The 15,924-nt window shown below is 40.0% G+C and overlaps 1 protein-coding gene across 6 annotated transcripts in view; it reads right to left on the reverse strand.

Annotated features, from left to right (window-relative positions):
- Positions 1–15,924, reverse strand: part of KIF21A (kinesin family member 21A) — a 144,757-nt gene that overhangs the window by 67,904 nt on the left and 60,929 nt on the right. For all 6 annotated transcript variants that reach the window (XM_019543530.1, XM_019543529.1, XM_019543528.1 and 3 more), the window contains exons 4-7: positions 13,354–13,503; positions 12,023–12,157; positions 8,171–8,338; positions 6,098–6,213 (exon numbers count right to left, since the gene is read on the reverse strand). In XM_019543530.1, coding sequence (XP_019399075.1) covers positions 6,098–6,213; positions 8,171–8,338; positions 12,023–12,157; positions 13,354–13,503 — 569 coding nt within the window. The remainder of the gene's footprint in view (positions 1–6,097; positions 6,214–8,170; positions 8,339–12,022; positions 12,158–13,353; positions 13,504–15,924) is intronic.

Genomic DNA, 15,924 nt, shown 5'->3' on the forward strand with positions numbered 1-15,924 from the left:
TAATATAATATAATATAATATAATATAACATAATATAATATAATATAATATAATATAATAGCATCAGTGCTCTACATTCTTAGTATGCATAATACGGCAGGAGGGTGGGGAGGAATAACATTTAAATGCTGCCTTAGAACACTTAGAGCAATAATTTTTAAACAGGATTCTGCATAATGAGAGTAGGACACACTGACATGACACTCACGATACCATTCCATAGGTCTTTAGAATGTAGTACAATGTGAACAAAAAATGAAATTTTTAACATGGGGCAAGGTGGACACATTTGAAGGGAGAGAGAGGCTGCAACTAGATTTAGACAGACTACAAGAGTGGGCAGATGAGAATAGAATGGGGTTCAACGTAAAGATAAATACAGGGTGCTGCACCTTGGGAGAAGGAATCCACAGCATACATACAGGCTGGGGAATTCCCCTCTTGAAAGCACAGGGGCGGAATGGGATCTTGGAGTCATTACTGACTCCAAGATGAACATGAGCCGTCAATGCCAGACCACAGTCAGCAAGGCCAGCCATAACCTTGTCATGCATCCAAAGATGCATCACAAGCCGGTCCAAAGAGGTGACACTCCCCCTCTATGCGACATTGGTCAGGCCGCAATTGGAGTACTGTGTCCAGTTCTGGGCACCGCACTTTAAAAAGTATGCGGCCAGCCTGGAGAGAGTTCAGAAGAGGGCCACCCATTAGGTGAGAGGGCAACAGAACAGGCCCTATAAGGAGAGACTGAGGGACTTGAACCTCTTCAGCCTCAGCAAGAGGGGGCTGAGGGGGGACATGGTGGCTGCCTACAAACTCATCAAGGGAGATCATCAGCAAATAGGAAGAGCCCTTTTCTCCCCAGCAGATGAGGAACAATGGTAATAAGCTGATGGAGAATAGGTTTAGATTAGAGATCAGGAGGCAATATTTTACAGTTAGGGTGGCCAGAATCTGGAACCAACTTCCCAGGGAAGTGGTCTTTGCCCATACCTTAGGCAAATTCAAAAACAGGTTATATGATCACCTGTCTGGGGTCTTGTGAACCCAGCATTCATTCCTGCCTGTGGCAGGGGGTCAGGCTAGATGATCTGTTCAGGTCCCTCCTGACCCTAGCTACTATGAAACTACTATGAAACTATAATGTACAGTTAACACTGAAAAAAAAAATTGCGTGGGGTAGGTCTATGTCACACACCCTACAGCATAGAACACTAAAATATGGAAAGTATATAAAGCTAACAAAGCAGACAAGTAACAGCTTGCTATCAAAATTAATTAACATTGAAGACAAAATGAATTTCACATGACTTGTCCACTTTAAAAGGTGAACTGCAAAGTTAAGATATGCACTGATTAACATGGGATAGACTGGTTAACCATCACCAAAATACTTCCCTTATGTTTTTGTAATCAAAGTGAGTTTTTCAATTTAAATCGCATCGTACTGCATGTACCTCCATTAACAGCAAGCTGCTGACACAAACTGCCCTTAAATATAATTTGTGTAGTATCTGCCAAATTTAAGCTCTAACCAAAAAGTAAAAGCTATTTTCTAATTTTGTTTTCCTGCAATGCATCAGAACAACAGCTGCTCCCCAGGTAGACTCTGAGCAGAATGCACACTTAAGAGTCATGTGCAGTTAATGCTTCCAGAGTGGGAATGGGAAGTGACTGAGCAAAAAGGAACAACATAGCTAAGGGCTATTTATGTATTGCCAACGGTCTGCTAAGAAAATCATATGGGAGTTACAGATAGACTAATATAAATGACTAGTTTTCAAATATGCTGAAAATTCTGATCAGCATCCTGGAGAACAAACTGATTGTTCACAACTCCACCCATCATTTTCTATTACTGAAAGGTATATACATCAGTTAAGTACTTGCCTCCCATTGATTTTAAATGGAATTGGAGAGATGGTTCCTTTAGATCTCTTTGAAAATTCTAGCCTGCATTAATTTTTCTGCCTGCTTTTTTGGGGGGAGGGGGGTACTCTTACATTTCTAGTTAACAGTATTTACCTATGCAGCTATGGAACTTAATCTGTCATGATGGTAGGAACTTTTAAGTGGGAACCAAAGTTATCAGACTGTTGTATATAGGGAGAAACAGGGAGAGGGTGGGCAGGATGGCAATAAAATAAAACAAAAAAGCAACCAAACAACCAAACAGAGGCACACAAATTAGGAACCCATGTTGGTAATGTTAGTCACATTCTTCCTTCTCCCTTCACCTGTTCCTCTGTGAAATCCTCTAGTATCTTCTGCTTTGCTAAAGCACACTACTCTGCCATAAAAATTTTGAGAGGCAAGGATCTCTTTCGGCATTATCTTTTATCGAACCAACTGCACAGGTGGGATAGAATTAGACAAGTTTTTGAATGTAGGACATTCTTCTTCAGGTATGACTTGGTGGCTTATCAAAAATGGCTACCTTCATCTCAGTTTTCTGGCACTGTAGACTGCAAGCTCCTTGGTTCAAAGGAGACCATGCCCTCTTTTATTTCAAGCATAGTACCAAACATGCATAAACATGTTTATAAAATATATTATCTAGAGACAATTCCTGTTATCCCATAAATGCCTATGTTCTTTTCTTAGACTGTGATTTAGCATACCATAACCAAAAACCCTGTTGGCATTCTGAACCATGCATGCCATATGAGGGCAAAGGGTGACAGCAATGCAAGCAGCAAACCTACTTGTTTAGGGAGAAAGGACAGTGCACAGTCAGAAACCTTGACCCATGAGACTGACTGCATTATGTCTAATCAGAATGGGCAGAGTTAGATTTCAGCCCAGAGAAGGAAGCAGCCATAGGTGACTACTTTGATGTATGCAGTTGTTGGGAACTACTTCCTTAGCTGACGGATTGTGGTAGATATGAAGTATCATTACAGGAGGCCCACAGAAAGCTGTCAGCCAACAGTGACCTCTCTGAGAGGGGCCTTATGTATTTTAAATTATTATGGACATTTGAGTGACAGTTGTCTGTTTTTAACAATTCATCAGGCTCTCTTTCATTATCACTTACTTAGTTGGTTAGGTTTAGGTTTTTGATGTTTTGAAGATGAAAGGAGCTATATAAGCATTGAGTATAGATATTATTATTCCTTGAAGTCAATCCATTGTTTGTACCATATAGTCATCTCCAGAGTTATTGACTGTGGTTATGGTTAGAAAGTAAGGATCTGACTTGAGAAATAAGCAGGAATAAAAGAATTCTTTAAACCACCCTTGAAACACTAATGAAGCTTACTTGTCTAGACATAACATCTACTCCTTTGTTGTTTACAGTGATGACTAATACCAACAATAACAACATTGATTTGCTTACTGAACTATCAAATTGCACGGACAAACCCCATGTTTTGCTCAGGCCAGTGAAACAATGAATCGTCTTATGTAACAATGAATTGCATGCGTTCTTCAAACATAACATTTCTCTATCAGTGGCAAAGATGAAGAGAAAGGAAAAGAGATCAACTGGAGAGGAGAATAATGAAAAATGCAATGGGGAGGCAATTCTGATTGCATAGTTTTAGCCTCATACCAATTAAAGTGGCAGTCATAATATGAAACCCTCTTAGTTTTATATTATAAAAACACTACTACCACTTTTACAAAATAATACTTTACTATTAAATTCAGAAGTAACAAACTCACATCCTGTGAGATATGTTGAAATGCATTAAACATTAATCAGTACTTGCCACTTAAAATGAGATGTGTGAAACCTCTGCTTGAAGCAAAAAGTCATTAGAAGTTTAAATCATGCTTTAATTAATAAATCTGTAACAAAGAAACTACACTTGCAGTTGTACCTCGTGCAGGAGGTACTCATCCCCACTAGCGGAAACGCCATACTGGATCTAGTGTTAGCCTTTGGGGGCGACCTGCTGGGGGATGTGCTAGTACAAGGGAGGCTAGGGGACAGTGATCATGAAATGATCCAGTTTGCTATTCAGAGAAAAGTGGGGAGGGTAACTAGCACAGCACAAATGCTTGACTTTAGGAAAGCCGACTTCGATGTGCTCAGGGCAGTAGTCAGGGAGGCACTCAGAGACCAGGGGGTAGCTAGTATGGGGGTCCAAGAAAGGTGGTCCTTCCTCAAGGAGGCTATCCTTGGGGCACAGCAGGACGCAATTCCATTGCGCAGGAAGGCAGGAAAAGGGTCCAAGAAACCTTCATGGCTGAGCACGGATATCCAGGCTGGCCTGAGGGTAAAGAAAAAGGCATACTGGCAGTGGAAGCAGGGGACAGGAACAAAGGAGGAGTATACCTCCCTGACCTGAGCTTGTAGGGATTTGGTAAGGGAGGCTAAAACAGCACTGGAGCTTACATTAGCTTCTGGGATTAAGGATAACAAAAAGTCCTTCTTCAAGCATATAGGTAGCAAGAAGTCGTCTCGGGGTAACATTGGACCCCTACAGGACAGGGCAGGGCAGTTGGTGACGGATGCGCGAGAGAAGACAGGACTCTTCAACAAGTTCTTTGCCTCCGTGTTCCTGTCTGCTGACAATGGGGTGCCCTCAGGTGATAGCGTAGAGAGGCCCAGGAAGGATGTGAGTCCCCCGACTGTTAGTTCAGACCTAGTTAAGGACTACCTGGAGGGCTTAGATGTATCCAAGTCAGCGGGCCCGGATGACCTTCATGCACGGGTGCTGAGGGAATTGGCTGGTGTCATTGCGGAACCATTGGCACAGCTGTTCAAGGACTCCTGGTGCTCGGGCCAAGTCCCTGAGGACTGGAAAAGAGCCAATGTGGTCCCTATTTTCAAGAAGGGGAGGAAGGAAGAGCCTGGCAACTACAGCCCAGTCAGCCTCACTTCTATCCTGGGGAAGGTCTTTGAAAAAATTATCAAGGGCCACATTTGTGAGAGCCCTGCAGGGGAAGTGATGTTGACCAGATAACAAAGAGCTTAGTTGGGAAGGAGGAAGTCGATGTCATCTTCTTGGACTTCCAGAAGGCCTTTGACACAGTGTCCCACCCAATTCTGGTCGGCAAGCTGAGAGACTGTGGCATTGACAAATGCACAGTCACATGGGTGGCAAACTGGCTCCAGGGGCACACCCACAGAGTGGTAGTGGCTGGGTCGATGTCGACCTGGGAGGGTGTGGGCAGCGGAGTCCCCCAGGGCTCGGTCCTTGGGCCGGTGCTGTTCAACATTTTCATTAGCAACCTGGACGAGGGTGTGGGGAGCACCCTGTTCAAGTTCGCTGATGACACCAAGCTGTGGGGTAAAGTGAATACACCCACAGGCAGGGACCCCATCCAGGCAGACCTGCATAGGTTGGAGAAGTGGGCAGATCTGAACAGGATGCGGTTCAACAAGGACAAGTGCAGGGTGCTGCACCTGGGGAGAGGATTATGGTTATAGGTTAGGGGCTGACCCTCTCGGTAGCACAGAGGCAGAGAGGGATCTTGGAGTTAGGATTGACTCCAGGATGAATATGAGTCGCCAATGCGATGAAGCAATAGGCAGAGCCAACCGCACCCTGTCCTGCATCAACAGGGGCATCACTAACAGGTCCAGAGAGGCGCTCATTCCTGCCCATGGCAGGGCATCTGACTCAATGATCTGTCTAGGTCCCTTCCGACTCATTGATTCTATGATTCTTTGATTCTATGATTCATTTGAACTACCTTATTAAAAATCCCTTTCCTGGAAAGAATTTTCAACTTAATTGGAAATTAAGTTTTCAAAACATTTCATCTATATTGCCACTGAAAGGGACAGTGTCAAAAAAAGTTTAAAATCGTCTTATTTTACTAATATATTCTTTTGCTCAAAAAAAAAGTACAGTCACTTTTATTATTTATGCAGTTAGTGTTCAGAAGGTAGGTGAAGCAGTCATTTTCCTTTTTGTTCACAGGATATTTAATTTCAAAGTCTCATGCACCGATAGAACGAGTAAATAATTTTTATTAACGAAAAGGAATGCTTTTATTTAAAATTCTATTTGTAAGGACTGACTCGTCCAAAACAACATATTGAATATTAATTGTAGGCATCAAATATAATATCATCATTTACTAAAACCTTCAAACCTGGTTAATCCCAATGAAATATCACATAAGACATTTTCCATACCTGTTTCCTCCAAGAGAATCTTGAAGCAGCCTAGTAAGCTTTGAATCTCTATATGGTACATGAGTTGCCTTCTTACTTTTATCTCCCAATGCACTTATAACATTACCAAGTGCCAGCTGTAAGCATACAAAATTATACAACAGATCAGTTACTTTCAATTTTTAAAATAATCTCCTTTTAAAAACAGATTGGTTATTAGCTGAACCACATACAGTAGTTTGGTGAAAAACATACAAAAATATATATAAAAAGTTTGAATATAGCCAAAAATGTTCAGTCTAAAGTTTAACCCATATTTTAGTTGGCATGTTGTTATGTACTCCTGTACATTTATACACGCCCAGATTCTAAAAAGCTTACATATGAGTGTATTCACATTGACTTCCACTGGATTATTCACAAGTTTAAATATGGTAACTCAGAATCTGGTCCTACATTATAAAGAAGCAGAGTATCAACTTTATTGAGATTTCTGCATTTAACTCTGGTATCTTTCCTCAACATCTGTTGTTTGAAATCCGGCCACCAGGTGGCAGTGTGCAATAAATTCATGAGAACCATGAACTGACAGTTTACAAAACTATTATAATTTTTCAAATATGATGTTATTTCAGTAGGGTTCATAGATATTTGAAAGAGTTTAAGTCACTGGTAACCTGTGCATTACTATGAAAGCTATGAAGCATTCACTGAATTGCTGACTATATAAAAACAGCATATTTTACTCAAACCTAAGCCATAGTGCAAACTAAAGCAAATATGTAAGCTTAACCTTCTAAAAATGTGGGCTAGACCTGCACCATCAGTACAACTAGAAGAAACTGAGCTGACTCTTTCCTGCATCTCACAATGTGAACAGAATTACTAACTAAGCTCTAGTTGCAGAATATTTATCACTGGCAATATGAGCCAAACAAAACAAAGGGACAAGATATGCTCTCATTCTGAGATGAGTGTGCAGTTTGGCTATTTGAAAGGTATTTTTTCCTCTGCAAAATGAATTAATTTCAGTAGCAGTCCTGCAAACAGAATCAGCGACAGACCCCTCATGCAGAACCCAATAAAGCCAATAAGCTCAAAACAAAAAGAAGGCTGTTGGCCTTCACACATAACTTCATGACACACTGGTAACCCTAATACCTTTCTGTGTAGGGCAGGGCCATGGTTAAATAAAGAAAACATGCAGACATAAAAATAACAAAAACTGTAAGGAGGATATAGTTGTACTCTGTACTTTTTCTTGAAAATATAGTTGTAAAGTGATGCCAGCAATTTTCAAGTACTGCAAGGAAAGTATTTTAAAAGTAACATCACAACTTTTGAAAATCACATAGCTGTACTGTTTTAGTTACAATTGTTTTAAATTCTACTTGTCATTGCTATGGCACAGAAATTAAAGATGTTCCATGTTTTTGTTCAGTGTTTTATATATCCACATTTCCTTTGCATAGTCTATCAGTTTCCCATCTGTGTGGGTTCACACAACAGGAAAGAGAAAAAAAATTAAAAATAGTAACACACAACAGTAAAATCACCAAAATTGGCAGAACAAAAGTAGAACCTGTAGCTACTTTTATCTTATTAAAGTTCACCTGATTTCAAGTTAACTGTGTCCCTTTAAAAAAAACTTGGATTTTCATAGGATCATTCTGAATCAACCAGAACTACTTGGTGTTTTCAAATTTTATATACATTTCATTAAAGCAGATTTTAAATTTAATATATTAGTATAAATACAGTAAGCTATTACCACAGCTAAAAAAAACCCAGTAGAAGCAATATTCTGTATAAAATATTTCCTACCATATGCTAGTTATAATATAATCACTTTCAGAAAGATTTGCAGGTAGTATAATTTGCCACGTATAGAGTATAGTAGCTTAGGAATTGCTTTAGAATCCATGAGAACCTAGTTAGAATTGATATAAATTGTCATTTGTTAGCTCTCATACCAAAATCACTGGTTCTGTGTGTCATTAAGAATGTCTGCTTCAGGGATTTCTCAACACAAGAGAGCCAAAGACCAAGAAAAGAGATTACTGGCAGCTTAGTGAAACAAGTCTTTAATCTTACTAGCCCACAGTTGATGGAAATGCCTTCTTTTGCCCTCTCTCCAGTAGCTCCTGTACGCTTTAACCTTTCCGATCCCGCCAGATCAACAAAATGGAACTTGGCAGTAAGGGTTTCAAACTCATTCATTTGAGAAGATTCAGATATTATCCTGTTATCTGTCTCGCTTTCCTGTATTGAAGAGAGAATACACTTACTGCACATATTAACAAGGCTCAACAATTATTTCATATATTCTTAAGTTGGTTTCTCTAACAAGATCAGGATCTCTTCAGTTCTCTTCTATTTCAGGAGTACATATGAATAAAAGAGACCATTTGAGGCAAATATCAATATAAATTATTTTCAGAATAAAATTCCAAGCATGTAATACTCTATATTAATAGCTCCAGTTCCTTCTTTATAGAGAAAATAAATGCAAAAAAGGCAAGACAGCTGGACAACAAAGTTTGAATATAAACAAACATCTGTTCCAGGATCATCTAATTAAAACTCCTATCCTTTAATGAGTTGTACCACTTCCCAAGGATGCCATAATTACTGAAGTAATAACCAAACCTACTTCAGAGGCCTCCCAAATCACCACTTTGAAAGCTGGCTAAAGCCACACCTATTTTACATTCCTTTTTCCATTTCTCAACATCACATATGACAGATGTATCATCCTACGTGTTAACTGTGGAAAGTGCTTGTTTTCTTTCCTGCCCCCTCTCTTTCCTACTGTCACTATTACTGTATCGTTCCATGCCTCCTCTTAGCAACCTGTTCCAATGCTTGAATACCTTCATAGTTATAAAGTTCCTCCTATCTTCAGCCTAAATTTCCCTGCTGCAGCTTGAGACCATTGCTCTTGGTCCTTTCCCCTACAGCCACAGAGAAAAGCCCATCTCCATTCCCTCAATAATCACTCTTCAGGTATTTGAAAACTGTTACCAGGTCTGTCTGTCCCCCTCCCTCTCCCCCTTCCCCCCACCCCCATCTTCTCTTTTGCCATTCCTTCCAAGTCTTGCTTCCCAGTCTCCAATCATTTTTACTGAATCATTTTTTTGCTCTGCGCTGAACTATTTCCAAACTGTTCACATCCTTCTTAAAGTGAGGGGCCCAAAACTGGACACAGTATTCCAGATGAGGCCTCACCAGGGCTGAACAGAGCAGAAGAATCACTTCCCTTTATTTGCAATGACAATCCTGTTAATACAACCCAGTATCCAGTATACTTGTTGCCTCCCCTCCCCCCACCCAAGAACACACTAGTGGCTCATATTCAGCTTGTGGTCTACTGTAACTCCTAGGTCTTTCTTTGCAGTACTGCAGCCTAGCCAGTCATTTCCCAGTCTGTATTTATGCAAGCAATGAATCTGTCTTAAGTACAGGACTTCACACTTGTCCTTGCTGAATCTTATCTGATTCACTGCAGATTATTTCTCCAGTCTATCAAAGTCAGTCTGGATTCTAGCCCCACTCTCCAAAATACCTGCAACTCCAATTTACTTGGTGTCATCCACCAACCTCCAAAATATGTGCTCAATCCCATCATTCAAATCATTAAACAAAGATATTAAACAAGATCAGACCCAAGACAGACCCGAGAAACCCCTTGATACCTCCTCCCAACTAGACATTGAGTCACTGATGACTACTCATTAAGATGATCCAACTAGTTACGTATCTATCTTACAGTACTTTTGTGTACTCTGCAGTTCCTTAGCTTGTAAAGAGAATGTCATGAGAGACTGTCAGAAGCTTTGAGAAATCAAAGTATGTCACATTTGCTGCTCTCCCACAATCCACAGAGTCTGTCAAAGAATTTCAATGGCATCAAAGCTGAAGTGCTAGCACATCAAGTGCATTAAGTCAGCCAAGTACCTTGCTTTTAGTGATTTATACCACAGGAGGACTCCAGCTGGCCAGCAGTTCTCTAAATCCACATATCCCAATGTATAACAGAATGATTCCCTTTTCATTACCATCAACAGGGCTATCCCTAGGGTTGGGTGAGTGGGGTGGCTGCCCCGGGCCCCACACTTTGGGGGGCTCTGCAGACAGTGCCATACAGGCCCTGCCGTGGCCACTGTGCATTGCCAGCTCTGCAGTCAGACCGCTCGCCGCCACCCCCACCTCCCTGCACAGGCTGACATGCCATTTTTTTTTTAAATTGGCATACTTTATACCGGACACAGAAATAAGAGTCAACACATCCCAAAATTCATATGACTTACAGCACAGGCTACAGTAAAACCATGTTCTTAGGGGTGTGTGGGACCCAGGACATATCATGGTACCTTGACTCACATGCTTCAGCCCTGTTAAAGAAACACCTCTTGGTAGAGAGGTGGTTAGCCATGTTAGTCTAAAGTCAGGGTTGAGAAGTAGTTCCTTATCTGTGTTTAATTATTCACTCCTTGGCCTCTCTGGTAAGACTGTCAACAAGCAGAACAATTAGTATCTCCATGAGAGTTTACATTAATATACACACTGGTTAGAAGATAGGAACTTTGTACAAGTACACTCCGCAGACTGGTTAGAGTACTAGAAACTTTCATTCAACTGTTCAGGGCTCATTTTACATAGAGATAACTTGGGGTGGTAATCTTTGAAACCCATTAATCAGTTAGCCACTGGTTTTCATCTGTTTTCCAAATAGGGCATGTGTTTATAGACCCCAAATTCTTTCACTAGTAAAGCATTTTATGATTTCTTTTTTTTAATCTGTTTCAGAACACATCTCCTTCCTAAAACAGCTTCTGTATCTTCAGTTTTAGAAAGTCTGTAGAGAACTGGGACACAAATTCAGGAGAATCCCAAAGCACCACAACCCTGGCTGCCTGCCCTTCTTCTGCAGCAGAGGCTACGGCTGTAGTTTCCCAACTTCATAGAGAGAGAAGCAGGCAGGCAGCACACAGCAGATGCTGCCACCCAAGGAGAGAATCTGTTACCTTAGTAACGGATGTCTCTGCATCTCTAAGCTGCTGCCCATAGAAAACAGCAAAGCCAGAAACTTGAGCAGTGGCTTTCCCAGCCACTAACCGAGGATTTGTATTCCAGGAATGTTCAGAGGCCTCATCAAATTCTGGGCCCCATTACGTAGGGCATCAGAGAGTAGTCTAGCCAGCTGCAGTCTGAGTTTCACGACCCAGTCATGTCATATTCCAGATCCTCAAAACATCTTGCTAAAGTCCACCAGGAACAAGAAGATACATAACAAAGCTGTCTGGCACTCTAAGAGTCAGAGGAATCAAGCCAACTAGCCTTGTTTTGGGGCACAGCCTCCTTAAAGAACAGGTTAATAGTATGCAAAGTATCAAATGACTGCCCCATGAGTGCTTGAGTCCTTAAAAAGCCTGCAAAAACTCTGCTGAGGGAGAGGAGCTAGCTATAGGAAAGAGGCTAGCTTCAAAATCTAAAGTAGTAATTCTTAAGATAAGCCATTTGCTGCCTTCTGCTCTTTTTCACTTCTGCCCTCTTTCTAATTTGTAATCAAGAACACTCAACCCTACCTATGCACCTGTGTCTGTGAAATACAAATAAGGTTAAAACTATTTGCCAATTAAATGCAAAATATGTTGTTCTAATTTTCTAACAAAGTGTTACTTATTACAGCAAAGTATTGAAAGCATGCTGGGTAGAGTAGGTTTTTGTTCACCATTAGTGGCTAGTTAACATAACATTTACATTGCTTCAGGGTTCTAGGTTGATTGCATATGCAGTTTAGATCATTTTCTTTTTTAAAATACCCAGCAAATGGTTTTGTACATAATATGATATTTTTACACAATATAGTTCAAAGAATTTTTAAATCAATATTTATACTTTGAAACAACTGTTACTAAAGTACTATAAATGCAAAAAACATACAGTGTTAAATGCAGGACAAACTCTGGTTTGACACAAATGGATAGTGAAGATCGCATGTGACCGTGAACTCTGAACATTCATCTGAGTACTGGCAGTTGTTCGAGATAAAGCACCCAACTTCAAACACTGCATCATCTAGAAAGAAAGACAAAAAGGACTATATTGCTGGTATGTTTTTAAACACAAAAGTGCTGAATCTAAACTGTTTATATTTTAAAAGGTACACATAAATTCTCCTTGTTCAACAATTATTTCTAGTGCCTTGAAATAGCAACTTCATTTACAGTTCATGTTGTAACTCCTACTGTAAAGGCAAACTAAAGAGTTACAATATTTCACCATGTCTTAGTATGCTATTCCAAACTTTTTAATACATCCCTTACTAATAAGATAGTCCTCCATCAACTTCAGACACTGTGAAAGCCCCACTTACAGCTCAGTTTCTCACATTAGCATGAAGACAAAACTAACAATAGCATTTTAATGCCATTGCATTTGGCATACTCCGCATTTGCAGAAGGCATTTTTAAAAATGTTTTTCTAACATGGGGCAGATAGCATGCATAGCCTAAGAGAACTACTCTATGCATAAACTGACACATTATCTTCATTCATCACTACACTGGTGTTACAAAGCTGTAACAAACATAGAACTAGTCTTTCTGGATTAAAACATAAAGATGCAGTGCCTGGAACAATAGGTTTTCAGCTCTAGTTTTAAGTGTACCATTTAACCATACCATTTAACTGCTAGCCTGCAAATGGTTACATCACAAATGGAAAGGAGGATCTAAATTTTTAATCATTATGGATGCTTACAGACATAAAACAAACAAATGGCACTTAAACTTGGCACAAGCCCTGTGCATGCCCAGAAGAGGCATCATGTTAGTTTGATCTGGCTCGGCCAACATCTGTATACGTCAGGCACTTCAGTGGGGCTTTTTTAGCACTTTTATCTAATTGATTGAATCAGCTATTAGATAAAAACACCAAAAAGCCCCATTGAAGCGCACAATCTTTACAGACATTGCAGAACCAAGTCGAATTAATATGTTCCCTCTTCTAGTAAAGCACGTTTTGGGGTGGGGGGTGGCAGGGCTTTCCAACTCTGTTAGCAGCCTGCGTGCTTCAGAAGTTAGCAAGTGTTATCCAGCCTTTCCCCCAACCCCCTGTAGCCATGGTTTCAGAACTCCTGAATAGGGACTACAAAAATGAAAATCAGAGAATTAAAAACCTAAGGAAAAATTTAATAACTTTTCCCATCAACGTAGAGATAACCCATGTTTTTATACTGGGCTTATTTAGGCTGTACATTAAATTTCAATCACCTCGGACTCTCCATTCACAGTTCGTGTTGTAACTCCTACTGTATAAATTCCTCCAGTTGAATCTTCATGTATTTTGATATTTGATTTTTTATTTTTTGCATCAATATCACGTGTTGTATCAAACAGATCAAGTATTTCTTCATTGTAAAGCTAGCAAAGAAAAAGGCAGCAAACATTACTTCAGTCCTCTCAAAACTAAAACCATCTACATTTTACATACAGGTGATATTTTAGAATCTATCATAATCCAGTTTTAACTATAAGAGCTTCTGTGTAAAAGTCAGCATTATGAATCCAGCAAGTTAACACAGAACGACACTAAGTTAATTATCTGCAAAACTTTATTACACTGTTTGAAAAAAGAAAAAAAACAAACCCGAGCACGGTAGTTTGAGCCATGTAGAAAGCTGAAAGTGGGTTCCTGGGTGCAACTAGCCCAGACGATATGCTCAAAGCCAGCAGAACTACAAAAGTAAACTCAGTAACAGACACCACTGAACATAAATGACAGACTGCTTATGCAGTTTTCAGCTCTGTATGATTGTTTTTGTTTCTACCAATTCATTGTTTGGTCCATTCTTTTCTACCGATTTCTTCAATCCCTACAATTCAGCTGCTCGACACACAATTCCATGTAGTGTTATCCCTTTTCTCAATGACGTTTGTTTGGATTTTCCTTTCAGCTGACCTGCATCAGCTTCATCCACCTAGCCCTGACATTAAATTAATGTAAAATAAGTAAAATCACCACCACCACACGAATTGTATACATCACAATACCAACCAACTACATATAAAATACTGTGCTACCAACATGATACTTATAAACAATACTCTAGTCCAGCTAGATGTTAAATTCCTATTAGCTCCTACCCTCACATGTTTTTCAGGCTGCCAAACACTATGTAATTCTTGGAGAGCGCACTCATCTCCACATCTATATTTACCTGCAAAATGTTCACATAAAGTCATTGTCTACTGTTACCTTAATTTTGAAATGGGAAGGTTGACTGACTTGCTTAAAGTGGTCAGGCAAATTTGTAACCATTAACAAAAATTTAAGTACATTGACAAAGAATTACAGTCTCAGAAAAAAATCACATAATTAAGAAAGGCTAAAGAAAATCTAGTCTGGGACCTTGAGAGAACTAAAACCTGGTTTGGCCAAAATCTTCAAACATAGGTACCTAAGTATGGATTTGCCTAATAAAAAAGGGATTTTAATTTTGTAAGTTTTCAGCACCCAGCTGCAACTTACCACAAAGAACAGTGTGGATGGAAAACACTCTTTGGTGGCTTTTGCAAGGGAAATAAGGCAGAAGTAACGTTTTATTTTTATTCATACGTTGAATGTGCCAATGGCCAGGTTCACACTGGGCTTTAGAAAGCAAAACTGTTTGTGGGGTGAATGGGGAGTGATCCTCAAGTTATGAATGTAAGACGATACTAATATTGAACATTCACAGGCATGAGAGGAAGTAGGGGCAGAGTTGTCAGCAGTATGTCAGTTCCTACACTCTATCTGGCCCTCTTTCTTATCCTGCAAGGAAGAAGCCAGAAGCTATGCTTCTGGGTCTCCTGAAGGCAATGGCATTTGTAGTTCCTTCTCAAGTCTGTGCGGGTTCCAAATAACTTTTGGACACGGTATAACAGTTTCTACAATGATCAACTTGAGTTTCACGACCCAGTCATGTCATATTCCAGATCCTCAAAACATCTTGCTAAAGTCCACCAGGAACAAGAAGATACATAACAAAGCTGTCTGGCACTCTAAGAGTCAGAGGAATCAAGCCAACTAGCCTGGTTTCGATGAGAACAATGCCTGTTTTGGTGTACCAAGTCTTTGTCTAAGGTTATGACTAGATTGGAATCACTCCAGGTGTCATAAGAAACAACTCAGCTTTAAATGTGCATGCTGCCAGTAGCATTGCCACAACAGCAGGAAGCTCAGTACATGTGGCAAAATGTATATATGAATTTGCATAACTATGACCCCACACACAACTCTATGCTGCAATGGCTACGTTGCTGACTGGACTGAATCTTGCTAGTTTAAAGCTAACTACACAAGTTGCAGTGACTGTCCTACAGACATATCCTTAGTTGTAACACTACTCAAAATATGTGGGAGGAGGTAGACTGTAACTTCCTGGAATCTGGAGAAGATGAGTAACTTAAACTATTGGTTGTTTATGGCATAAAGGGAGGAAAGGTGGCTCTCTCACATGAAGGGCTAGTCAGATATTTTCTGAGAGCCACATGGCAGCAGAATGAAGTACCTTTTCTTCTTCTCCCTCCTTCTTAGCCTCCATTTTGAAATTACAGGACTATTGTCCCTGCTGACAAACTGGCATAGCCCCATTAAATTCAGCTAAGTACATCAGTATACACTAGTGGCATTGAACCCAGAGTGAAAACAGCACTAACTCATCAAGCTACTTGGTTGCAAGGGAGAAATCAAGACAGTAGGTAACTATTTTAAAAGGAGCATAGAACACCAAAATACAAGGCATATAAAATGGTAGAATTTCTCTTGCGTTTTGAAATGATTCTCAAGAACAAAAAGAGTTA

The sequence above is a fragment of the Crocodylus porosus genome, unplaced genomic scaffold (genome assembly GCF_001723895.1).
Source record: "Crocodylus porosus isolate Cpor-Errol unplaced genomic scaffold, CroPor_comp1, whole genome shotgun sequence".
NCBI lineage: Eukaryota > Metazoa > Chordata > Crocodylia > Crocodylidae > Crocodylus > Crocodylus porosus.